This window comes from Perca fluviatilis, chromosome 13 (genome assembly GCF_010015445.1).
Source record: "Perca fluviatilis chromosome 13, GENO_Pfluv_1.0, whole genome shotgun sequence".
NCBI classification, from domain to species: Eukaryota; Metazoa; Chordata; class Actinopteri; order Perciformes; family Percidae; genus Perca; species Perca fluviatilis.
In genome coordinates, this window is record NC_053124.1 from 6740676 (window position 1) to 6766445 (window position 25770).

Consider the following 25770-nt stretch of genomic DNA (forward strand, 5'->3'; position numbering starts at 1 on the left):
ACCATATAGATTCTTGGACAGGCAGCCTCTTTGGCAGACTGCCTCGTCCCTGTCTGTTGATTCACTGTTGGTGAAATAGGAGAACATATGGCTGCTCTCTCCCTGCATTACATCACCTTGAGATCCAAGCAGATTGGTTTGCATTTACAGCCCAGCTCAAGGAAGAGAAGAAGAAAAGCTCATTGCGTTGGGTAGGGCCGGGGCGATATGCTTTTGTCCCGATTCGATTCTTTTCACGATACATGGGTGCCGATTCAATCTCTATTTTCATTGATTGCGATTCGGTAGTGTTGAGTATTGGGATTTTCTTTCCTTCTTTAACAAAAACAAAAGTTGAATAATGCACTATATCATGAGACATTTCTGAAAACTAATTGTTTTCTAAGAAGAATGCACATCACGTCAGTCAGTCCGTCAGTCTGACATTTATTTCATTTGTAAAGGAGTACATAATATGGATTTTCTGCTTTCCGTCTGTTTTGCTGGAAACGTATATGATGTCGTCGCTGTCAGTGCTACCGTATAAACAAAAGATATTTAAGTGAATTATTGGTAAAACTTTTTTTTTTCTATATTGATTTCTATATTGATTATTGATCATTTTTAAAAATGTTCGCGCAAAAAAATCACGATACACTTGTTAAATGATTTTATTTTCTTCCACACCTATTCGGATGGGTTTGTATCCAAGCTGTGTTTTCCACAAAAAGATTGCTTTGGCATGCTTTTTAGTTGCTTAAAAATAAAGCAGGTTGGGATGTACTGTTTTGTGCTCTGGATCCTGCTTAAGCCAACGCACAGCTCACCCAGATGCATCAGGCTCAACAGTGTTAGTATTGATCCATCTGAGTTATATCACATCATGCAGAGTTACAGCCCGCTGAACATGTTCAAGCTCCTGTGAAGACTTTGCATGTGGTTGTTATCAGCTATTCACTGGTTTCCATTAACTTCCTGATTTCACTTTTCTCCCTGGCTCTGCTCATGCACCGGTGCACTCTCACTGCTCTGATATGGGTAGTGATTTGGTGTGAAACATCTCTATGGCATGTCACTGTCTCTTACTAAGGCCAAGTCCCAAAATCTTTATTATTTGATCAACTAGTTCCTTATTTAAATTGGGGCTGAAACGATTTGGGGAATCTAATTGCGATTTTTCTATTTTTTTTCTGGCAGATATTGCGATTAGGATTCGATTTGTGATTTAAAAAAAAAAAAAAAAAAAAAAAAAAGTTTAGCTAAAGTTCAATATTCACTGTGTAACAGATAAAACATATGGAGCATTATAGCATGAGACACCATCAAAACTGCTTTATATTCTTATGCAAGGATGAGAACATACATGTGAATTGCCAGCAATACGTGTTTTTCTTTTAATAAGCATGGGACATTGAATCTGTGATATGTAACATTATTTCGGGTCCAATCTGAGTTTTCTGTTGCATAAACATGTTCCACCAAGTTCCTCCCCGAGGCTATTTTGCAGAGGCACCGTTGCTCCATCCGGCGCTTATTTTTTACTACCATCCCGGGAATGCTGTGTGGACTAGCCAAACCCTCCTCCGCAGCGCTGTGGAGGAAGGTCTGGCAATGCGAGACAACTGTTGAGCTCAATTATAAATAAGCTCATGCCAGCAAAAAAGTCACGGCTTAGAGACGCATTACTGCCACCATGTGGACTGGAGTCGCTACACTCTCATTATGGGCTTTCTCAGTCTCACTCAGGAGCGGCTGAGACAAGTGCGACACCTAGTGGGAAAATTCGGTATACCGCTCCGGTGTTTGGTTTGATATCAAACCGGTTTGAAAATGTTTACACTGGCCGAAGCCTACCACCCAAGGGGGTAATCGAGCATCCGGAAAGCGTACCTTCTATGGAAAGAATCATCGGCTAACAAGCCATCACCTTCCGCTAGCATTCCATTGACTCCCATTCATTTTGGTGTCACTTTGACAGTGAATAACTTTACATCTGAAGCATTTAAAGACTCCATTTGTCCATTGTATCTCACGTTATGGCCCCGTAGCAGCAGTTTTTGTAAACGATTAACGATTGTCATAACCAATGTCATAAGTCAATATGACTTTCTGTCGCACAGTAGAAAAATTACCGTATAGTCAGGAGAAGGTCGCAGGCAATTGGGGACGTGGATGCATACAGTCAAGGGAGAAGCCCATAGCGACTCCGTGAAAAGCATCGGAACAAAATATTTCCGCAACGTTTTGATGGATTGGAAATACTTCAGTATGTGGCAAGTGAATTCATATGAAGTAACATTTATCCACGAACATATTTCTCTTGGCACAGCTACCAGAAGACTTCCAACTTTCAGACAGGTTGCTCACGTCACATCTACGTCGTCAAGCTCGGTTGGAGGCCGCGCGGCATGCTCAGCCACCACCGGAAAAGTGCTTCTAATATCCTTCACTGGTCTTCGTTGAAGTCTATCGCGTCTGTGTCCATTTCTTTCACTGTCAATGCTACCACCAGGTAGTGATGAATCTTACTTGTCTGCTTAGAATTGATGTTCGAGTCCAGAAATATGGATTCACACAGTCTTACGAGATGCTGGCTATTCATTTGGCTGCAGGTTTAGCCTTTAGCGGTATGCCTTTGTCATAATGCCATGGTGATGAGTGTATGCAAACAGTGTCACAGTTTGAGTCAGCAGCATTACCGAAACCCACACTCACTCCCTGAAACCACAAACACTCGCAGGAACAGCATAACTGGGATGTGGGGACAAATATAGCAAGAAGCTGGTCATTTGTCCTATATTTAGCATTTCCTCTAAATATTTTTAACTTGTTTTCTCTTCCCTTGCACAATGCCTCCCATTCTATGGTTCTTTGTGCCTCTCTCCTTGTTGCTGATTTGGTTTGCTGCTGCTCCAAATATATGCGTTCCCCACTTTGCCGTAAAAGAACCTGTTGTCAGTGAGTCTCGGTCTGTAAATATCAATATAACCATTTTTATTTATAGAGTAATTGCCCTTGGTTTACCTACAGAATATACATTGGGTTTAGTGAAATTTAAAGGGCAGAAAAGGAGTATCCAGTGTTTTGATACTCTGTAAACAGGTACAGTTTGTTATTTAAAGGCCCTGGACACCCACACAGGTTTTTTTCAGTTATTCTGGCTGATTACACCTCTTCCCAGGGCTTTGTGGGTGTGTTTAGACTGACTGATTGACATCTTTCTGTGCCTTCTGTTCACTTTGTTGTACCTTTTTGAGGGCAGGGCAAAGGACCCCCCGAAACAACATTTGTGACGTAATAAGTTCCCGTCAAAGCTCCGGCCCACCTTTTAACCTGAGCAGAGGTCTAAGAATAACTAAAATCACCTGTGTGGGTGTTCAGAGGCTTTAAATCCTTCCCTCTGCTGTTTTTAGAACGTAAGGCCATGAAGTATCGACTTTTGTCAGCCTGCGATGCTGACCAAGGACCTGCAGAAACATCAGCCAGTGTTTGGCAAAGCTTCCAGCGGGCCTGGGAGCAGGGTTTTTCCTGGCCCAAAATAGGGCTTTGGTGGTGGACCACCTGTGCAGATCAGTATGCACAGCAAGATTGACTGAAACTGTTATGGGATTGCCCAACGCTTTGGTGGTCCATGCTGCACATCTGTCAGGGCACATCAGCTTCCTGTACATTTTGACAAGGATAATGGAGCAGTTATGAGCATTTTTCTGATACTTAACCCTTGTGTTGTCCTCGTGTCAAAGTTTCAGTAACACTTTACTTGAAGGTATCGACATAATCGTGACATGACACTGTCATGAACGTGTCATAAATGTTATAAACAAGTCATAAACGTTTATGACTTCTGTCATTAAGTGTCATTCGGTTTTTGGTTGTCTTGGTTATGACAACATGACATTATTTAAAGTGACATTACCAAAAGTTGTCTTTGTCATGACATCTTGACATTAAATTTCTTTGGAGTGCCCTTATTAAGACAACTTGACATTCAACAGGATGACATTATGTCAAGTTGTCATGACAAAGACATCCCAAACAAATTTAATGTCAACTTGTCATGACAAAAACCGAATAACACTTAATGACAGAAGTCATAAACGTTTATGACTTGTTTATAAGGTTATGACATGTTCATGACAGTGTCATGTCATAGTTATGACAGTGTCATGTCACGATTATGTCGATACCTTAAGTAAAGTGTTACCAAAGTTTCTATATCAGTTGCTATGGCTTTCTTTCAACCAAATTTCCCAAAAATAACATGGATGGTTCCAAACGCTTATTGATGATCACTACCTTCATGGTCTACCCAGAAAATTTGTGATCATCCATAAACATATGTGCCTCTGATCCTAACTATTTGTCAAAACAATTCATAATGTTTGTTTGTTCAAAAATTAGTTTCATATAAATGAGGTTTATTGGCCATCAATTCCAAAAATAAGTGTAAAACTAGTGGTAATAAGTTATAAAGTTGGCTAAGAAGCTGTAACACAGAATTGAGTGATAATTTATAGGCTACTTTTATGCTTTCTGAACAGGCAAACCAAAACAAGTGCATGGTTGTCGACGGGAAGACAATACAAGGGTTAAGGATGTGGTTTAAAAAATAAAATATATACAATAACTTACATTTTCTTGAGAGGATCAATCAAACTGAAATGTGTGACATATACAGTACAGGCCAAAAGTTTGGACACACCTTCTCATTCAATGTGTTTCTTTATTTTGACTATTTACTTTGTAGATTCTCACTGAAGGCATCAAAACTATGAATGAACACATATGGAATTATGTACTTAACAAAAAAGTGTGAAATAAGTGAAAACATGTCTTCTATTTCAGATTCTTCAAAGTAGCCACCCTTTGCTTTTTTTGATAACTCTGCAAACCCTTGGTGTTCTCTCAATGAGCTTCATGAGGTAGTCACCTGAAATGGTTTTACCTTCACAGGTGTGTTTTGTCAAGGTTAATTAGTGGAATTTTTTCCCTTATTAATAAAAAAGCAAAGGGTGGCTACTTTGAAGAATCAAAAATATAAGACATGTTTTCAGTTATTTCACACTTTTTTGTTAAGTACATAATTCCATATGTGTTCATTCATAGTTTTGATGCCTTCAGTGAGAATCTACAATGTAAATAGTCATGAAAGTAAAAAGGAAACGCATTGAATGAGAAGGTGTGTCCAAACTTTTGGCCTGTACTGTATATTGACAGAACTCTTGAGTAACAACAGACAACTGGTCACAATTTCACTGGCAGATAGTTAGTTGGCAGTTCTCAGCCTTTGTGTTGTCTACAAACTATCACTAACGCTCAGATTTACATGATGAAATAACTGACAGATACGCTAAAACAATTAAGAATTGATGATTAGTAATTACTTTTATCATGGGAATGCTTTGTTCCTGTCAATATCTGTCCCTTTGATATCAAGCTAGAGCAGAAGACTCTTAGCTTAGCATGAAGACTGCAAAAAGTTAGCGGCCAATGTAGCTGTAGCGAGCCAAAACAGCTAATCTGGCTCTGTCCAAAGGTCAAGAAATCACCCTACCAGCGCCTCTTAATTAGAATTACAAAACGTGCTAAATCTCGTTTGTTTAATCCGAACACAGACCAAAGTGTAAAAAGAGAAGTTGTGATTTTATACAGGGATATTTCTTGACCGGAAGCAGTGACTTCCCGAAGTTCTGCCGTTACCGATCCCGATGCAGCCATTTCCCCTTGTTTCAAGTCGTTGTCACAATGGCGTACGCTCAAGGGTTTCCTGGCTGTGACAAGAAAAAAGGCAGAAAATAAAAACCATAAAGTACTCGACAAATGAAAATGTATTTTGAAGCATGGTATGTAGAATTGGGAGTGTGTTGGTTAGTGTATTACGATTACAGTGCTGTGGTACACTGTATAGTAAATATCTTGATTATTGCGCCTTGAGTACACACAGGCCTCTTTGGTCCATAAAGGCACATTTGTACATGCATGGAATTAGTATGTTATTGGAACATTTGGTAGTAGGGTTTGAACCAGCTCTGCCCACCACAGCTGCACTCTGCACAACATCTGTCAACACGGTCTACTGTTGGGAAGTCAGGTCATCCAGCAAGCATGGTATTTTTTTTTTTTTTTGCTCAGACACTTTTTAGAGCTCGGATCGCTATTTCTCTCCATGGACTCTTTAAATTGCGGCTGCGCATCCTACCATGTGTTGGCACTGCTGTTTTCTCTGTTCATCAGGGCAGGTTGAGGTTGAGAGGGGAATCTGTTCCGTTCTCATTGGTGGTTGTATGGTGGGGGGGGGGGGATCTCTGGTCTGTTTGTGGCTGGGAGTCTGGAGGGAGGCAAGGGGGCCTGTGGTTCTGGTTATTTGTTAGTTATTGGCTAGACACACACACACACACACACACACACACACACACACACACACACACACACACACACACACACACACACACACACACACACACACACACACACACACACACATATATCAACCTTCTAGATCCAGACACAGTTATTTTAATAGCCAGGAACACACTACATCAGAAGGGCCCTCTTCTTCTTTGCTTTCTATACTCTGAACTAGGGCTGGGTAGCGCCACTGAATCGATTCCTATTCACAAGGTCCCGATTCAATTACATTTCCGATTCGATTTCCGATGTAATATCTATTTTAGGATATTTTTGTTGCAAAACCAATTTAGCTGGATACGAAGGAGATTCTACAATTGTGTAAGGTTCCCTATAACCTGCTGCATTTTCAATTGACCCCAAAGCCGTGACATTAATGCACTTTGTATTTAACATGAACACACTACAGCAGTCAACACGATAAAGTGCAGCTCTATAGACTCTACAGTCAGTGAGTATTGAGTGACATTTCGTTCAGATATCTTAAGGTGAGAGGTCAGGGGACCCCTTTTTGAAATGGCCATGCCAGATTTTCCCTCACCAAAATGTAGCCTAACTATGGAGGGTTCCTTTGACCCCCTTCCTGACAGCAAAATTACGAAAGCCCACTATGGCCACGCCAAGACCCGCCCTACGAAGCAGCTCGATTGGTTGGGGTTAGGCATTTCACCTCGAGTGGTTAAGGTTAGGGTTAGGGGATTGGTCAGGGGATAGGACCTGTATGTGTAAGCATGGACGCCTGGCCAATAGTAGTGTGTGAATGCTATTGAAGGGCGGGTCTTGGCGTGGCCATAGTTGGATTCGTAATATCGCTTCCTGACAAGCCAGCATGACATAGTTTGTACCAATGGATTCCTTAAGTGTTAGTTTCATATGATACAAAGATCGATTCGGGATTTCATGAATTGATATTGGATTGTTCAAATGAGAATTTAAATCGGAAAATCTTTTCTTTTTTTTTTTAAGCCCAGCCCTGCTTTGAACCTACAGTATGCACTCCCACAGGCGTACTGTATTGTACATCAAACATGCATGCCCTCATCTTCAACAGACAGTGATAATGCATTTCAGAGCTCATTAAGCACTACAGGCTGACTCGGTAAAGACCACCCTGGAGTGTAGGAGGCAGCGGCAGTGACAGATTCTGCTGTGTCGGTGGTGTTCAAGGGCCCTACGTGAAGCACTGGACAGCTGGGACGCTGAGGAGGACACTCTGTTTTCTCTCCTCTGACAGGTGGCACAATGCCCAGAAACTCCCTGTGTGGCACTGCAGGATGGAGCCAGCGTTGTCCTAAGATTGCTGCTGCTGACACTCCACCGCAAAACCAAACAGGGTCGGACCGATATATGCGTTTGCCAATATTGGCCTTTTAGGTAAAATCAGATATTGACCAGTCACTGTCTTCCTCCCGCAATTTGATGGAGGTTCGTCCGTCCGTCCCTGACTACAGCAAGCCAGTCGGGTGTCAGTCAAATGTCTAAGCAGAGACTTTACTGAACTTAATCTTACAGCCTGCAGTGGAACTTGGAAGGATCTGCTTACATACCCTAAAGCTGCTATAATGGATATTTTTATGTTAACAATAGATACAATGACATGATGTGTTGTGTAAAAGTTGTTGTCTTACAAATTATCACCTAACTCTGCAGTTTCTCTGAGCGCTACAGAGATTTGTTAGCTTATTTCAGCTCACTGTTTTGGTTTTGGTTGTGTTGGGTGTAAAGAAACGGAAGGTGTTAGTTATTGTAGTTTGGCTCGCTGATTAGGCCTTCAGCAATTACAGCAGCGGTTGTGATACACAACTCGTGGAGACACTTTTTGTACTTAATCTACATCTTCTCTGCGACTCGGAGCACACAGACATAATACACGCATTTTTTTTAATTTTTTTTTTTATAGATTCAGTGTGAAACTTTCCAAGGATATCACCTGTTCATTTTGAATAAATGTCTGTAAATCCTCTTAGAAATGTATAGAAAAAAGATGCTTCTTCTAACACTAGAACTCGCTTTGCCAGACCGTCCACACGCTGCGGAGCGGAGGAAGGTCTGGCTAGTCCACACAGCATTCCGGGATGGGAAAAAAAAGTGCTCCGGTTTAATGGCATTTCTTCAAACCAATCACAATTAGGGCTGGGTGATATGGAGAAAATCAAACAGTGGGTAAAGGCAAATAATAGAACAGTTACAACAGTCTGGTAAGTTCAGAAAATGGAATGCAGCCTTTAAAACCAGGAAAAGACAACACTTCTGTCATATCACGATGTTCCGATATCTAAAATCTAAGACGATATCTAGTCTCATATCACGATATTGATATAATATCAATATATTGCCCAGCTCTAATCACAATCGTCATGCAAAGCTCCGCACGGAGCCGCTGAAAAATAGTTGTGCGAGAGAAAACTCAGATTGGACAGATAGTCTAGCTAGCTGTCTGGATTTACCCTGCAGAGATCTGAGGAGCAGTTAACCATAGTCCTCAGAAATCCACCGGAGGTTAGAACGCCAGCACAAAGAAAGTGGAAGGACACGGACATCGTCGACATGTACATGCATCCGGCGGAATTTCCTTGCGGCACCGGAGCAATCCCGGAAGAGGAACGTCAAGGATATAGACTAGGGTCAGACCAAGGGGGTAAGCTTCGCTTCAGAACTCGAACCTCCTATGGCGCCATTTTGTTGCTACCTGGCCATCACCTCCACTGAATAGCATTCATTTTGGCGCCACTTGACTTCTTTCAGGCTCCATTACCTTGTACCTCACGTTATGGCTCCGTAGCAGACGTTTTTGTAAAAATAGGCTAACGATTGTGTCACATAGTAGAGGAATTATCGTATAGTACAGGATAAGCTTGCAGGCAGTTTCAATTTACGTGAGCTGTTTAGGATTAATTACTAATGTTAACTAGCATTTTAGTTAGCAATAATTAGCCTGTGCCTATGTTATCTCCTTACATATACCTACGCTCTCCTTCTCTGTAAGATGCCTGTCTCAGTTGGAGGCTGCGCAATAAAGCTGGCCATCACCGCTAAAGTGCCTCTAATATCCTTCACTGGTCTCCGTCCAGAGCAACGGGGTCTGTTGGTCCATTATATACTGTCTATGGGTCAGACTCACCCTGGGAAAGGGTCGGACTCACCCTGAGTCTGGGTCAGACTCACCCAGGGTCTAGGTCCGCAGCTGCCTGTACCGGAGTGCAGCGTGAAAGCGAGGAGGAGGGGCTCACTCTGCAGCTATTTCTCGAAATGTCCCCAGAAGTAGCTGATAAAGAAAAAAGAAAAAAAAGTGACTGCTCGATTTGAAGAATTTCAATCGACCGAAGGGTCTCCGACTAATGATTTGAACCTTCGACTTTCAGGGGGCAACACGCTTTCGTGATTACGTTTTCGGCTCCTAACGATCACCAAAACAATGAAATCGAGAAAAACTAATAATTTGCACATTACGTTTTGCGGGCAAACTCTTATTTTGTCTTCTGAAAGACAAGCATGTATTTAGGTTTTCTTCATTCAGCCAGAGGCTAGAACAGCCTGATTTGCCCCCAGGCTTTTACTTGAATCCTGCGCTCTGTTAGGCTGAAGGTTTTCTGTCCTGGACTTGTCCTGCTAAAGTCTGTTGTAATGTTGATCACCGTTAGAGATTATCCAATTGATGAGATGGACAATGCAAAATGAAAACACAAGGCTTTACTTTAAACCGTTCCCGTCAATTTTACATACACATGCTTTTGTCATGTTGCAATTTCACAGTAATACAAAACCTTTTCAATTTCAGCAAAGCATTAGTGTGTGTGCTTTCTTTCCCATCGCTGGTTTATGTCAGCTTTAGAAGCACGATAAACGCTATTCTCCAAATAAAATGGTGGTTAAACTGAAATTGGGCACATTTACCCTCTACATCTGCATCTTTAAAAATAGCCCCTCACTTTTTATTCAGCCACGGCTAAATGTTAATGTATTGTATAGCTTGGGGTACAACATGAATTCACAGTGTTCGGGTTAGCAAAAAGAGGACAGGATTATGAGACCTTATCTTTTTTGTTTCCATCCTTTCCTTGTCCTACATTCCTAACCAAAAAAGAAATCTTCCTGTTGAAGAAATGTGTTTGGTAGCATGATGTTCACACTGTGATAAGGCCATCCAGACAAGCCCCAGCTGCACAGAGGCAAACCTCCCCTGTGAAAAAGCTTGACACTGGCAGCTCTGTCACCACCAGAAAGGCGGATAAGTGGAGTAGGACCGATTTACTGAGCCAATATTAGTCTTCATGTCATATTCAGTGGTACGACAACAAACCAAAATACGTTTAAAGCAAAAAGCATCTTTATTTTCAGCACATTTAGGCCTCCATAAACAGTAATTTATCATAGGTGGCAAGGTGTTAAACTTGAAATAACGAAAATATCCTCTATCTTGCCATGCAAAAGAATATACATGCGCAGATAGACGTGCAGTTAGTCCCAAATTCAACATTAAACAATGATTTTTAGAATTCCGTAATAAGAATTAAAAATGTTATTAAGAACCAGTTCTCAATACTCAACCCTACCTTCACCACTAAACTACAAATAGTTTGCGTTTGTTCTTATATCAAATGTTAGAACAGGCCGTCAAATCCGACGTGGGAAGATTTTTCCATCCAGGTTGGGAGGTAGAGTTGCAAAAAAACAAATAATTCTACAATCCAGAATAATAGTATTTTATACACTAACAAACGAACCGAGCAGCATATATGAGTTTGTGCCACAGGAATGTCAACGGTTCTTCAATTGTTTCAAACAAAAATGCTTATTATTGTCTAGTTCCAGTTTCTCATTTGTGAGGATTTGCTGCTGTCTAAGTGATTGCAAACTGACTATCTTTTGGGTTTTGGACTATTGGTCGGACAAAACAATTAAAGACGCCACTCTGGGCTCCAGGAAATTGTAATGGGCATTTTTCACGTTCTTTCAGAAATGTATAGTCCAAATGATCAATTATTCAAGACAATAATCAGATGATTAGTCAAAATTAGCTAAGATGATTTAAAGATTTAGTGCGTAACGTTTTGATATTAATGAACGTTCCATTCAAGCCATTGCCAAATGAGTTGCTACAAAGCTAAGCTTAAGACTATGAGCTCCACACAACTGAATTTCTCAGTATGGCTATGTTCAGAAGATTGTGGCATCCGGTGACTTTCCAGTGCAGAAAATCGTGTGGAGATGATTACCTCTTCTGAAGAGTCCCTCATGTTTTTTTAATCCTCCGTGTCCTCCTTGGCTACTAGCAACTGCATGGAGGAGGGGTGGGGTTGGTGTGCGATCACGGAAGGATTGTATCATGTGGACGCGCCAACAGTGTTGTTGTCATTACTAAGAATTCCTCATGGGGGTGACAGAAACTACGCACTATAGCTTTAATCTCTTCTAAAATGTCCAAATGTTACCAGACCCAATGGATCAAATTCTGATAGTAAAATGAGTCATTTTGCCGGGGTTGTGACACAAAAAATTTCCACAGATTTAGAGACTTCTCTTTCGCCATCTAAGTCTGTAGGAAAAATACTATTTGGGCCAGAGGGCATCACGTGACGGGCCGGGGTTTGCATTTCCACTGTTTGGCCGCTATGTTTTATTTGCTTCAAAGCCCGGATCACTTCCTGGGGCTTGCACATAGGCTGTGTGTGTGTGTGTGTGTGTGTGTGTGTGTGTGTGTGTGTGTGTGTGTGTGTGTGTGTGTGTGTGTGTGTGTGTGTGTGTGTGTGTGTGTGTGTGTGTGTGTGTGTGTGTGTGTGTGTGTGTGTGTGTGTGTGTGTGTGTGTGTGTCAACATTTACAGTATAATCATAGCAAATAACAATACATTGTTGGTCATTAAAACACACTACATGCGTAGAATCACATAACTCCTTTCTCTTTTCAGCCTTTAGCACCAAGTGCTAGCAAGCACACAGGAAGTGAAGTTGTTATTGACAATGGGGTACTTCATGAGGTAATTCCTTTAGCGATAAACCAACAAGAATGCAAGAGCAGCTGACAAATGACAGCTTAAAAAACCCCTACATTGTATTGTCATTAAATAATGTTACTTGCTGTGATTGCTAAAAGAAGTTAGCATGACATTAGCTGCTAACGTACATAGGGACATTCCTGTTTCCACTGTCCCTGCAACACAAAAGTAACCATTGTTTACTTGTCCTGTGTTGTAATTTATGTTGTTTTGGATATTAGTCATGCAAGAAAAGCCAGTGGGTTCAGCATGTAATTGGCTTCAGTTGCTAAAAAGTAGCTAGTGTAACATTAGCTTTTACCTGTAACTAATTAGCCAATCCATTAATATGAGGACATTTGTTTCAACTGAAACACAAACACGTACTGTTTGGTTGTTTTGTATTGTATAATTAGCCTGGAAATCCAGACCCAAATCCAAAAGATTAAGGGTATGGCAATGAGTAATGAAAATGGCCCAACTCGAGGGGCGGCACCAAGCATGCATTTGAAAATCTCACTGCACGCAATTGGATAACACTACGACCAATCACACGTGACGTATCCAGAGCCCCATACGCTTAACTACCAGCGGAGCTAACTGGTAGATTAAACTCTTAGCTACCAGTGGAGCTAACTGGTAGATTAAACTCTTAGCTACCAGTGGAGCTAACTGGTAGATTAAACTCTTGCCGTATCCGGTCGGCAAAACGGCATGAACGTCCTTCTTGCAAAGGAACCATCTGAGCGCCGTCTTCTGTTCCTCTTTTAGATAAAAAGCCAAGTCTAACTCGTTCATTGTAGCGGCCAACAACTGGTGTTCATCCGTAACCATCTTGTAACGTTTACTAATGACTTTGATGTTGCAGCGCTGTCATCTGTTTAGCCCGCCTCTGGCCTGCCTATATCAGATACACCGATGTAATTGGTGCAGCTCGGCTACAAGGGCATAGTTACTGAATTCCAGAGTGACTCACTGAGCAAATTCAAATTGTGCTCTCGTGAGAACTCTGGATTTCCAGGGTATTGTATTATAACACTGAACTAAAATTAGTTTGCACATGTCACACATGCAGGAACCCTTATTGCTCTGACACAAATATTACTGCAGCTTGCCAAAATATAAGCCACAACCGGTTGTTGTGTTGGCTTCCAGTTACCTGGTGTGACTACAAAGCTGGGGGTAACTATATTGGAATAGTACATAAACACTCCCAAGTCGTAAAAAGTGTTTCTTTCGAACTGGTGTGATTTCAGCATTAGTGTTGGAGGTCATATTTCAGGGCAGGCTGGTGCCCCGCGCCCCTCTTCTAGCCCCGCCCCTGCTCAACATGTCCACGAGATGCCTTCAGACTGTCCCATTCACCTGTCTCTCACACCCAGTGACTCCCCCCTGCCCCTCCGGCCATTCCTATCACCTGCCACCCCCACTGCTCACCTGTTTCCACTTTCCCTCATCAGCCCTGCACCAGACCCTTTTCCCCAGTCAGTTGCCAGATTGTCTTTGTAAAATTGGGTGGGTGGAAAAGCATTTTGTATTGGGTGTAGTGATGGGCGAATGAAGCCTCATGAAGCTTTGTGCTGAAAAATATGTGAAGCTTTGGGGCTTCAAACAGCAGCAAACACAGTGACATCTGCTGGCTTGTCAAACATATAGCAGTCCTTCAAGACGGGCTGAAGCACTACAACCTCTTAGATTTCAATAGCATGCTATTATTAAATCTGTTAGACTTTTGATCAGAAGTGCTGCATTAAATGTAGATGGTATTGTGCAATATGTTGCAGTAAACGAATGAATGAATGCAAAGCATACACCTTTTTGCTGACCCCAAACCCTAATGTACCTACCTATTGGTGTCGTTTAGGCTCAGTGTCACCGTAGGCTGACGTGTTTTAACTTCACGGTTGATATTTATGGAAGAGTTCATTTTAATTGCAGTGTGATATGATTGGAGAATGATATTCAGTAAATTAGCTTATTCATACGATTACCTTTTTACTTGGTATTGTGTGGAAATGTTCGGTAACACTTTACTTGAAGGTATCGACATAATCGTGACATGACACTGTCATGAACGTGTCATAAACGTTATAAACGAGTCATAAAGGTTTATGACTTCTGTCGTTAAGTGTCATTTGGTTTTTATCATGACAAGTTGACACCCTTGGGTTGTCTTGATTATGACAAGTTGACATTAATCAAAGTGACATTATCAGAAGTTGTCTTGGTCAGGACAAGTTGACATTAAATTTCTTTGGAGTGTCCTTTATTAAGTCAACTTGACATTAAACAGGATGATATTATGTCAAGTTGTCATGACAAAGACATCCCAAACTAATTTAATGTCAACTTGTCATGACCAAGACAACTTCTGATAATGTCACTTTGATTAACGTCAACTTGTCATAATCAAGACAACCCAAACAATGTCAACTTGTCATGACAAAAACGTTTATAACACGTTCATGACAGTGTCATGTCACGATTATGTCGATACCTTCAAGTAAAGTGTTACCAAATATTCTCAAACGTATGATTATGGCTTTAGTATTCATCGCCATATTTCTCAGTTATGAATCTATGTATTTAGCAAAGTAATATAGTTCAGCAGCAAAACTTTACAAACAGTCAAACTGATTGTAGCAGATTCCAAGGCACCAGTGACTTTTGAAGCTTCGGAAGCCACAGTCACGTGGTATAAACTGATGTTGGCATAAAGGAGCAGCTTTACATGACTTTTAGGTAGAGCTGGGCAATATATTGATATTATATCGATATCGTGATATGAGACTAGATATGGTCGTAATATCGTGATATGACATAAGTGTTGTGTTTTCCTGGTTTTAAAGGCTGCATTCCAGTAAAGTGATGTCATTTTCTGAACTTACCAGACTGTTGTAACTGTTATATTATTTGCCTTTACCCACTTAGTCATTACATCAACATTACTGATGATTATTTATGTAAAATCTAAGTGGGAAGATATTTTGTGAAAGCACCAATAGTCAACATCGATATCGAGGTATTTGGTCAAAAATATCGTGATATTTGATTATCTCCATATCGCCCAGCCCTACTTTTAGGCTCAGGTATTGGTCTAAATGCTGTTTTTAAATGCTTTAATAAAATCAAACTTGACTATCGGCAGCCTTAATCCAGAAATGTCAGCACTGTATCAGAGCTGGCCTTCACATTCCATTTTTTAAATTTGGAGCCCCTCTCACAAGGACTCTCTGTTGCCCGGTGCAGGATGGACACCCTGGGCTCTCTTCCATTCCCCTCTCAGCTTCCCCCTTTTCCAGATGAGCGGCTGACCGCCTGCCTTCATCCCGCCGGCTGGTATTCCCTCAATGCTCCACATGTCTGCAAGCTTTCAGCCCGCTGAAAAAAAAGTCAGTTGGCGGGAGGGGAAGGGGGGGTGCGGCGAGGGGGACCCATGGCATAAAAGAGAGCAGAGTGATGTCAGAGCTGCCTGGACTCGTTTCAGCCGGACCCCTGGAAGGAGCATGAACGGCGTGCTGTGGTGTGTGTGGACATTCTCCAGAGCTGCTCTTTAAAACTGGATCCCTGTGCCTTTTTTTTTTTTTTTTTCATGCGGGTCCTTATATGTTTTCAAGTTTTCCAGGGTTTCCTCAGAATGCAGCAGCAATAGCTCTCCACCTATGATGGAAAATGAGACCTGAATGGGGAAACTGTCTTTAAAAAAATAAAAAAAATAAAAAAATGAAGTAACCCCCTCCACCCACTTTTCCCGGTCAAATTAAAACCCTGTCCCTCTCACCCTGCCCCTCTTACCTCTCACTGCTTTGCCAGCTGTGCAGCCCGACACGGCTGCCAAGAGAAACACAAGCTTACGTCAACTTCCAAATAAGGAACTGCTACTTCACTTTGACCTGAAAGAGAGACACTAAGGAAGGGGTGTATGAAAGAGGTGGAGATAGACAGGAAGAGAGTGTCCCCTCCTCCTCATTCATACGCATAATATACTCCGCTACCTGTTTGTCAGCCCAGTGCACGTAGAGCGGAGACTCGATTACCCATCTCTCTTCACCGTCACTTTCATTCATCCTTTCACTCTCTCTCTCCTTCCTTTCAACTCCTTCTCTCTCTCTCTCTCTCTCTCTCTCTCTCTCTCTCTCTCTCTCTCTCTCTCTCTCTCTCTCTCTCTCTCTCTCTCTGCTCTCCTCGTTTCCAGTCATTCACAATCGGAGGACAACACCACCTGCTACCAGGTAAAAAAAACAAAACAACCAAAAAGCCATTGATATCTTTTCTGTCATCTGCAGGGATTTTGAATGTGTGTGTGTGTTGTGTGTGTGTGTGTGTGTGTGTGTGTGAGGGGATGTGAGTGACATGATGTGAGGACTGGGGAATTGTCTCCATTCAGGTCTTTGTTATTGCAAAAGGCTGCTACATCATACTCAGATATTTGAAATGATCAGAATTATGTGTGTGTGTGTGTGTGTGTGTGTGTGTGTGTGTGTGTGTGTGTGTGTGTGTGTGTGTGTGTGTGTGTGTGTGTGTGTGTGTGTGTGTGTGTGTGTGTGTGTGTGTGTGTGTGTGTGTGCGCGCCCGCGCTCACAGCTCAGACTGGGAGTGAATGAGCTCCCTGTGTTCTGCATCCAACCTCCTATGCTTGGCATGTCACCCCTTGCGGACTAGGGGAGCACTCCCGAGGCACGCACACACATACATACAGAGGAATGGCTGTGCGTGCACTGACTCCCCGAGGGCTCTCCTCTGTCCCTGGAGAGCGCCGCTATCAGGCTGCTGATGAAGCTACGCTTTCTGACTCGAGGGCAATGCTCATGCTCAGCTGACATTGTGGTGGAAACACAACAACAGATGAGAGCATTTGTTGCTTAGTTCAGATGAGTCTGCGCTGGATGGAGATTTAGGATGACGGTGAAAACAAATTAGCATTCAGGGTTAGGGGTTTTCATTGTGTTTCATCATGAAATTGTCGGTGAAATTTCCTACTTTTTGCCTCAACATCAGGAGGCTTTGAATGTCATTGTTTTAGTTGCATCCTAAATTTAGAAATGACTTACTAAGTACCTTTTTTATATTCAAGCCAATATACATATTTAATCTGCTATGTTTTTTGCAAATTTTTTACTTAAAATGTTACCCTTTTAAGTTAAACCTTAAGAGGAACAAAATAAGGGTTTTAATTGTTTATTTGGTTACATTTGTTTAGGATGTTTATAGCTTAGTTTTTAATGGAGACCCTGTTCTTTGTCATCCCCATGTATGCATTTTCACTTTCTGGTTCCTCCTTAAAGAATGGAGTATCAGCGTACTACAAATTTAAGACTCCCCAAGTATTGATTTTCTCTCCAAAAAAGCCGTAGCTTCGAGGAGGTAGGCACCTCCGCCTGCCTCCCTCTCTCCCTCTCTCTGTAGTCAGTGAGGATGCTAGAAGATAAATTTAGCCCTCCAGCTCTCCTTCCATCTGCTACCACATGGTTTTGGGCCGTTACCATAGGAACCACCGCTGGGTGCCCATTAGTGTGAGAGGAGGAAATTGACAACATTTTTAAAAAGCCATTTATACAATCTTCTCTTTCTGTGTGGCGTGTGAATGGATGCAGCATTTTACAAATTCATAATACAGTTTTTTTTTTTTTTTTTTTTTTTTTTTTTTTTTTTTTTTGACTCAACTCGAGGTGATGTGTTTCAGTACCTGCAGATTTTAAGCTCACTCTGCAGATTGGAACTGTATGCCCACACTGCAAATACATCAGAAAAATACTTTTATTTTCTGTCATTATATACTCCAGTAGCCCGTACCGATTGGGATGTGCACTATTACCATATATATATATATTTATATTGTACACATTGCTCATATCACTGCCTGATGCCTTAAGAGAACCAATCACCTTTTTCACTATAGGCTCTATAGCATAAACTAAAATAATGGACGTAGCAGCACTGACCATAATTTACAAAATGAACATCATGCTGTATTCAAGAAGACTTGAAAGTAGCGATTTAGGGCAGTAAACTTATTAGGAAAATGTTTTCCGAGTTTATAAATCAAGTTAGAAGTAGGTTAATTTACCCATAAACATCTATACAATCCTAATGTTTCTGCAGCAAGTGGGGTCACCCCCTGCTGGAAATTAGATAGAGTACCGCAAAAGGCTTAATGATTGTGGATGGTACCGGACCTTATTTTTATGCTGATGATACTGTGATATTTTGTACTGGTTCCTTCTGTAAGGAGGCTGTGGCCAAACTGCAGGCTGTCTTTAATATTATTCAGACTCCGATAACACTGAGGTAATGCAGTTCTCAAATGCTGTGAAGAAGCAGTTTTTAATACTTTGGGATATTATTACTGCTCAGGGAAAGAAGTTAGTTGTTTGCTGTTATAGATATCTCATTATTTAGTCTGGATGACTGCCTTTCTTTTAAACCTGAGGTTGATAATGTTCTTAAAAAGGTGAGGCTGAGGCTGAAGCTAGGGTTTAATTTCAGAAACAAGTCCTGTTTGTCTTTTGAGGCCAGAAGAAGACTGGTCTCTGCTCCGTTTTAACCAGTTCTTGATTACGAGGATCTGTTTTATACAGGGTTACAACAAGTAATTTGCCCTAACAAACATCCGCTGATTTAAACACTGAGAACATTACACCCCAGACATGTGTTTTCTAGCAGCGCCTCGCGACAGTTCACCTAGAGAGAATAACAGAGGCTGAGAGCCAAGGACGGGGAAGTGTGGAGAGAAGGGTTGAAGGAAAAAAAACTGCCTGCTAGGTTCATTTGCACCATGAGGAAGCAAATCAGCAGTCTTAGTTAGCCTAACTCCAGAACAAGTGTAAATGAGCAGATGCATTGCATGACTTTAAAAATGTCACTTTGTTTTAGGTGCCAGTTCTGAACGGCAAGTGGTCCATCTAAAATGTAAATTATTTCACTCCAGTCATTGTCACCCTCATACAGAGTGTGCGGGGGCTCTGAACATCTCACAGTCTGAACTCTGAGGCCTCATTTTTTAATAAGAGTCTCTGACTCTCCTTCAAAAGCTCTTACTCAGTTACACTACCTGTCTGACCAACATTTAGCACTTACGGCAAGAGATTTAGGCCTATGACATCCGATGATCTTTTGCAAAGTACAGATATACTGTATTATACCTTTTTTATACAGGTTTTTTTTTTTTGTTATAAAGAAAAGTAATGTTGGTTTAATATTTATCCAATACTGGCATGTATAGTCTTTCCACAATTTAAACCCAAAGATGGTTAACAACCTGTTATCAGTAATTTGGATACAATCCAGCAGTTCTGTCGTCTCCCATAACAACGTGGGTGTAGAAACCAGCTGGTCATTGCGTGGGATGCCTTGTTTACTGTTTCAGTATGCTGGCACAAAAAAACATTGGGAGTTCTCTTCAGTATCTCTACTGAGTTACCTTGTGCATGCATTCACAGCGAACAGCCACCCCTCACCTTCATGTGGTTTGGCTTTTTTGAAGTATTATAAAATTATCCGTATGAAGCAGCCATCCACATGTGCTCTACTGTGGCAGTACTGTACTGTAGCATTGTCTGATGATCATCCTTTTTGAAGGGAAGCGAGGTCTGATACTGGACGTCACAACATGTCAAACATGCAGCATTAATTAGAGCATGTTGAGACACAATGCCACAGTCCCTTAGTTAATCCCGGTGTAATTAATTACGCAAAGACAACTTCATGCAAGGCGATTTCATTAAAACCCCAAAAAGATTGTTTTTGTTAATATGAGTAACTCCCTCCTCAACCAGGAAGATCTTGTATTTCATTCTAAAAACGACAAACTCTTCAGTAGGCATGTTTTTGCTGCTCTGTCTTGCAGCATTGACTCATTTTACTGGAGTAGGTGGGATATGGAAGGCTGTCGGACAGAAAAATATTGTGCTCCACAGTTTTGAAATAAGTAATGCATGGTTGATTAGATACCACTGAAGACCATGACAATATCAGATTATGTTATTGAAATGTTCCTGTCACATTCATTGGACATGGTGCGTCTACCTAGGAATGTTAGCAGAATCATCATTTTTATTTGCTGCATGCCGATATATTTTTATACAAAAACATGATGTACCATTCAACCGTTTCTAATTTAAAAGTATTCAGCAGCCGCAGGAAAGCGTAAGCTGAATGTTATGACGCATATAGTGGTTATGTAACTCATGGAATATAAATATCTATATTTGGGAAGCGGAGGGTGTGAGGGTTATCTGTGTCATACAAGTTAAAATGTGTGCACTGTTTAATATAATGAGTTGTTTGTCTTCACAGATCTTTATGTTGACAAGACAGAAGAACCATATATCCAGCTGAGTCGAGTGAGCGACACACTGTGTGGCAGCGAGGCTGTGGCTGAGTGCTTCATGATGGGATACTTTAGGTCAGCATGGCAGAGGGCTTCCTCCACCGCACCTGACATATCACGGCTGCATTCTTTGATGCCGCTGTTCTACTTTTGATGGCATCGTTCTGCTGTCAAGCACTAAAGTTTAAGCAAAACAAGGGGAAATTATGAAGTCAACTGAAGTGGTAAAATTTGATCGAATTCAGTCCCATTAAACCCATTATCCAGTTAATGATATAGCTTGATCTCTGTAGCCTGGCACAGGCAGACGCATCCCACGTGTCTACCTGGAACTGTCCTTCCGTTTTATGGAGGCCTTGCATAGTCGCCTGACGACTGGGGAGCAGTCCGGAGGTCAAGAACCTTGTCAACCAGAGTCTCCTCACCGAGGCCCGCAGCCCAAGTCTCCCTCTCAGCCCCGTCGGCAACAGCGAACTGGCTCCCCGAAGTCCCATGGCACACTACAGCAACCCAGACAGTCCAGGAGACCGCATCCTGAACGTAAACGTCTCCGGCACCAGCGGCAGAGCCTTGACTCAGATGCAGCACTGGAACACAAACATGAGGCAACAACAGCAACCGCAGTTTCTAGTTTGTCACCAGGAGTCCCATGTTCCTCAGCGGGTGGACCCACCCAGTCTAAACCTGAAACCCAGGAGGGCACCCCAAAACAGAAACGCGAGCGTAAGCCTCAGAGACCAGGCAAATACGTATGCACTTACTGTGGCCGGGCATGTGCAAAGCCTAGTGTCCTACAGAAACACATTCGCTCCCACACAGGTGAGAGACCCTATCCCTGTGCCCCGTGTGGCTTCTCTTTTAAGACCAAGAGTAACTTGTACAAACACCGCAAATCACACACCCACAAGGTGAAGGCAGGGCTGACGCTTGGCGAGCCGAGATCTTTAGAGGAGCAAGTCACTGAGTCAGAAGATGAAACCAGACAGCTATCATCAGCATCTTCCCTTACAGAAAGACGAGGCAGTGAAGCCTCGATCAAGAGTCATGAAACAGACAGGGCCAAAGATTGCACTAAAGGAAACGATGACTCCTACGCGGTGAAGAAGAGACTGGCCTTGCGTCTAAGTAGAGGAAAACGTGGCCCTCTAGACTCATCTGACGAAAAGACCTCATCTCTAAGTTTAGGGAGTAAAGGCAGTACAGAATCAGGCTATTTCTCTCGCTCTGAAAGCACTGAGCAGACACAGGACAGCCCCCCGAACACAAGTGCCAAAAGCTATGCAGAAATCATCCTCGGCAAATATGGACGTCTTGGACACCTGCAGAGGATGTCTCGGCACCATAACCAGCTGCCCTCTGGTCAGGAGGACAAAAGCATCCCATTCACAGTCCCCAAGAAGCAGGTCATTGACCATATCACCAAACTCATCACTATCAACGAGGCAGTGGTAGACACCAGTAAAATTGACAGTGTAAAACCAAGGAGATTCTCACTCTCCAGGAAGAATAGTTCAGATTCTCAGAAGAGTTCATCTGTGAAAGAAACACTGATTCACAGCCCTAAAGCTGGAGATCTGGGCTATATTAACAGTGGCTCCATCACCATGGGAGTTCCATGTGAAAAGTTTCATCATCCATCCCTAAATGTGGAGCAGCCAGCTGGCCAAACATCCACCGCCCCATTGGTGAGAAGTCACTCGATGCCATCTGCAGCTAGTTCATTTGACGCCTCCAGCGGTGGCCTCAGTAAGTTCCGCTTAAGTCAGTCCTTTGATGAACGACGACCTTCCGAAACGCAAGCATCCCGTCGTTATGGGATGCTAAGACGGCAGCCAGCTATTGAAATCCCACTTGGTGCCGAAATTACAAAAGAGGAACACGAGGGCTCTCATTCACTTTACCCTGACACTGTGCCTGACCACACGCAAAGCCCACCGCAGCCATACGAGTGTGAGGCCTGTGGCACTGGATGCAACGATTGGGAAGGTTATAAGAAACACAAGCAAAGCCTGTGCTTAGCACATCATCCCAGAAATGAGGTGGTAGTTAGTCAAACGGGGTGCTCGCAGCTAATTAATCATGCAGTCAGAGCAGGAGCTTCAGCAATGCGCAAGAGAAGGAAAGAAGAGAGTTTGGAATTCGATGATCCCTCTTCGCCTTCATTACCCTCCCCGGCCCTCTTATCAGGACAGTGTAAAGATGAAAGCAGTGTAGCTTACGAGGGCCCCAGAAGACTTGCGCTACAAACCTGTTCAGTAATTCAACACACCAGTTCATTTGAAAAACAAGAATCTTTGTGCAATGAGAATCAAGGCACTGAGGCGACAATAAACTCTCCACCTCATGAAGACTATCAACCGGTGCCTCAGAAACCATCCCAACAGTCGAGAACACTGACAACTCGAAGTCTGGTCCGCCAACACAGTGTGCGGGTTCCAGAAATACTGGTCACAGAGGATTCCAACATGAGCACAGCAACCTCAAAAAAGCCGACCACCACAGCAAAACATTCAGAGAAACCTGATGAATTTCAGTGGCCGCAGAGAAGCCCCTCTCTGGCCCAGCTCCCCATTGAAAAGCTTCCTCCAAAGAAGAAGCGCTTACGTTTAGCCGAGGCCGCACAGTCCTCCGGGGAATCCAGTTTTGACTCTCTATCCCTGCCCCACAGCCCTAGTCAGGACAGCAGTGCATCCTATGCATCCAGCCGTTCCACGTCCTTTGAAGAGTCAAATAGACCAGACATGGAGATGGCAGGATCAACTCCGCTGAGGAGATCAAGAGCTCCTCACATGTTGACGGTGCCTGGGGTGCATCAGCATCGAGAGATGAGGCGCTCTGCATCTGAGCAGGCGCCCCATGACCCACAGCCGAGCGTCCTAATGGCTGAGAGCCGCAGTAAGTCTTTTGACTACAGTTGTCTGTCCCCTGAGCGCTCTGCAGTTGGCTGGAGGGAAAGAAGAAAGTGTCTCCTTATGAGACACACTGCTATCAGAGATCCAGATGAGGAGGAGCAGTGTACCGTAGCGAGCCGTAGTCCGGAACATGTCAGCTCCACCACATCCCGTCAAGCAAGCCTAACTTCTGTGTACTGCAGCAGGTCCCCTACATCTCCTTCATCAGGTGACGCAGTCTTACGTAATCCAGTGAGATTGCAATGCAAAGAGATCTTCTCTCAGTGGAAACTCAGTCAAAATATTCAGTTAGCGGGCAGCACAGAACTCCCATCTGTAGATCCTGTAAAAGAAGAGGCCTCACACATCCATACAGAGCAGCCTCCTCCTCAAGCGCCCCAGCCCTATCCTACACATGGACCATCAGGGGCAGCTAGAGCTCGCTACCTCCCCATGTCTACAGGCCTGAAGCTAGAGATTCCTGTACTACACGGTGATTATTCAGAGGCGGTCCGAGTAAGTCCCTCCCACATCCAGCGCTCCGTCCCTCACATCACTCCCAGTCTGGAGTTACTGAGGCCCATCACATCTCCTGCAGTAGCAGTGCGTCTCCAAACAGACACCCTCACCCTAGCATGCGCCATATACACCACGTTTTCTCAGTCCACGTCCCCCGGGCCCCAGGAGGCGGTTGATGCCGTTTCGCACAATATAGGTATCTCAACAGCTGAATACAGAAACCATAGGAACATAAGTCCAGACGTTCAGTTGTGGTCTGGCGATGGTCTGAGGACATCAGGCTCAGGGGGCAATAAGCGCATGCTTTCCCCATCAAACAGCATGGAGCTCTCCACTGAGTCACAGCAGCAGCAGAAACGAGTGAAAGAAGAAGAAGAAGAAGAAGAAGAGGAGGGGGAGGTGGGGTGTGTTGACAAGGCATCAGTGGACACGTGCAATCAGGAAGTAAAAAGAGAGAATCAGACATGTCTGTCCAGTGTTTGTTCTCCCATCGCACATGGTGGACCATCATACCCCAGTCTGCTGTCCAGCACCTGTAATAGCTGGTGCTATTTGAACTACATTAAACCAAACCCGTCTGCTCTGGATGAACAGAAGCCCTCAGTGTATTCATCGTGGTCCACTAGCGGCTATGACCCCAACCCACCTGGCCTCTCCAGCAAGACGGCTCTCTCTCTGCTGCACTGCAAGCAGAGGCTCAGTCCATCCATCTACACCATATCCCCCATGTCAGTCAGGACAACGGAGTCAATGGAGCAAGAGGACAGCAAAAGACAATGCTCCACTGAGGTAATTACAACACTAACCACTGATTACAATTGTCTGTAAATCTGTAAGAGAGCACCGTGTAAAAAATCGACCACCACAAGAGACTTTTCTTAGAATTGCACATTCAGTAGATCGATCAAAATGCAGGGCACGGAAGTCTGAGAGGTAGGTGACATGCATTAAGGAGGGATTCACATTTTAATCAAAGATACGTATAACATTTAGATGGTTGGTGCCCAAAGTTAAGGAATCCTCTAGACCAAGGGTCTTCAATGTTTTTTAAGCCAAGGACACCTTAAACGGATCACGGACCCCATACTACATATATTGAATAAAATTAAGTTGTATATTAAACTGGGCCTACAATAACGTATGGGCTGCCTAAAGCCTTTCTTTTTTAGTGCATATAATACTGAGCTATTAAAATAATAATAGTGGCATGATTTTATAAATCATGTTTTAATGTTAAACATATGGCACATGTGGCACAGTGCATGTTAAGACACTTACATTTTTTCAAAACTTTCAAAAAATGTACAATAATTTGGTGGCCCCCCTGCAGTAACTAATGGTGCTGACACACTAACCCGATAATCGGCCGTTGGGAAGTTTGGCAAGATCAGTGACGTGCCGTCGTCCGTCTGTGGGGCTGTCGGCGTTCATTTCATAATGTTCACTCGGAGGCAGGGCAGTCAGGACTCACCCGGAAATGGCGAGCGGAATGAGCATGACTAGAGCCTCTCAAAATCTGACGAAAATCTTTTAAACTGACCTTCGTTGATCTGAAATGAAGACCGATTCAGCAACTGCATGGCCCATTTTTCGCTTAAAATGTTTTCACAAACATGTTTCAGTGAACTATTTTAGTACAATATGAGATCGTATTCTGAACAAGCCGCCATG

The 25770-nt window shown here is 42.9% G+C and overlaps 1 protein-coding gene across 6 annotated transcripts in view; it reads left to right on the forward strand.

The window, feature by feature from the left end:
* The window catches only part of hivep3a (HIVEP zinc finger 3a), a 56828-nt gene that overhangs the window by 13729 nt on the left and 17329 nt on the right, over positions 1-25770 (forward strand). For 3 of the 6 annotated variants that reach the window (XM_039820647.1, XM_039820644.1, XM_039820645.1), the window contains exon 2: positions 20656-24888. In XM_039820647.1, the coding sequence (XP_039676581.1) occupies positions 21037-24888 (3852 nt within the window). In that variant the 5' untranslated portion in view covers positions 20656-21036. Of the gene's footprint in view, positions 1-16343; positions 16593-20655; positions 24889-25770 lie in introns of those variants that run through there. The other 3 variants (XR_005641247.1, XM_039820643.1, XM_039820646.1) reach the window with 2 other exon arrangements.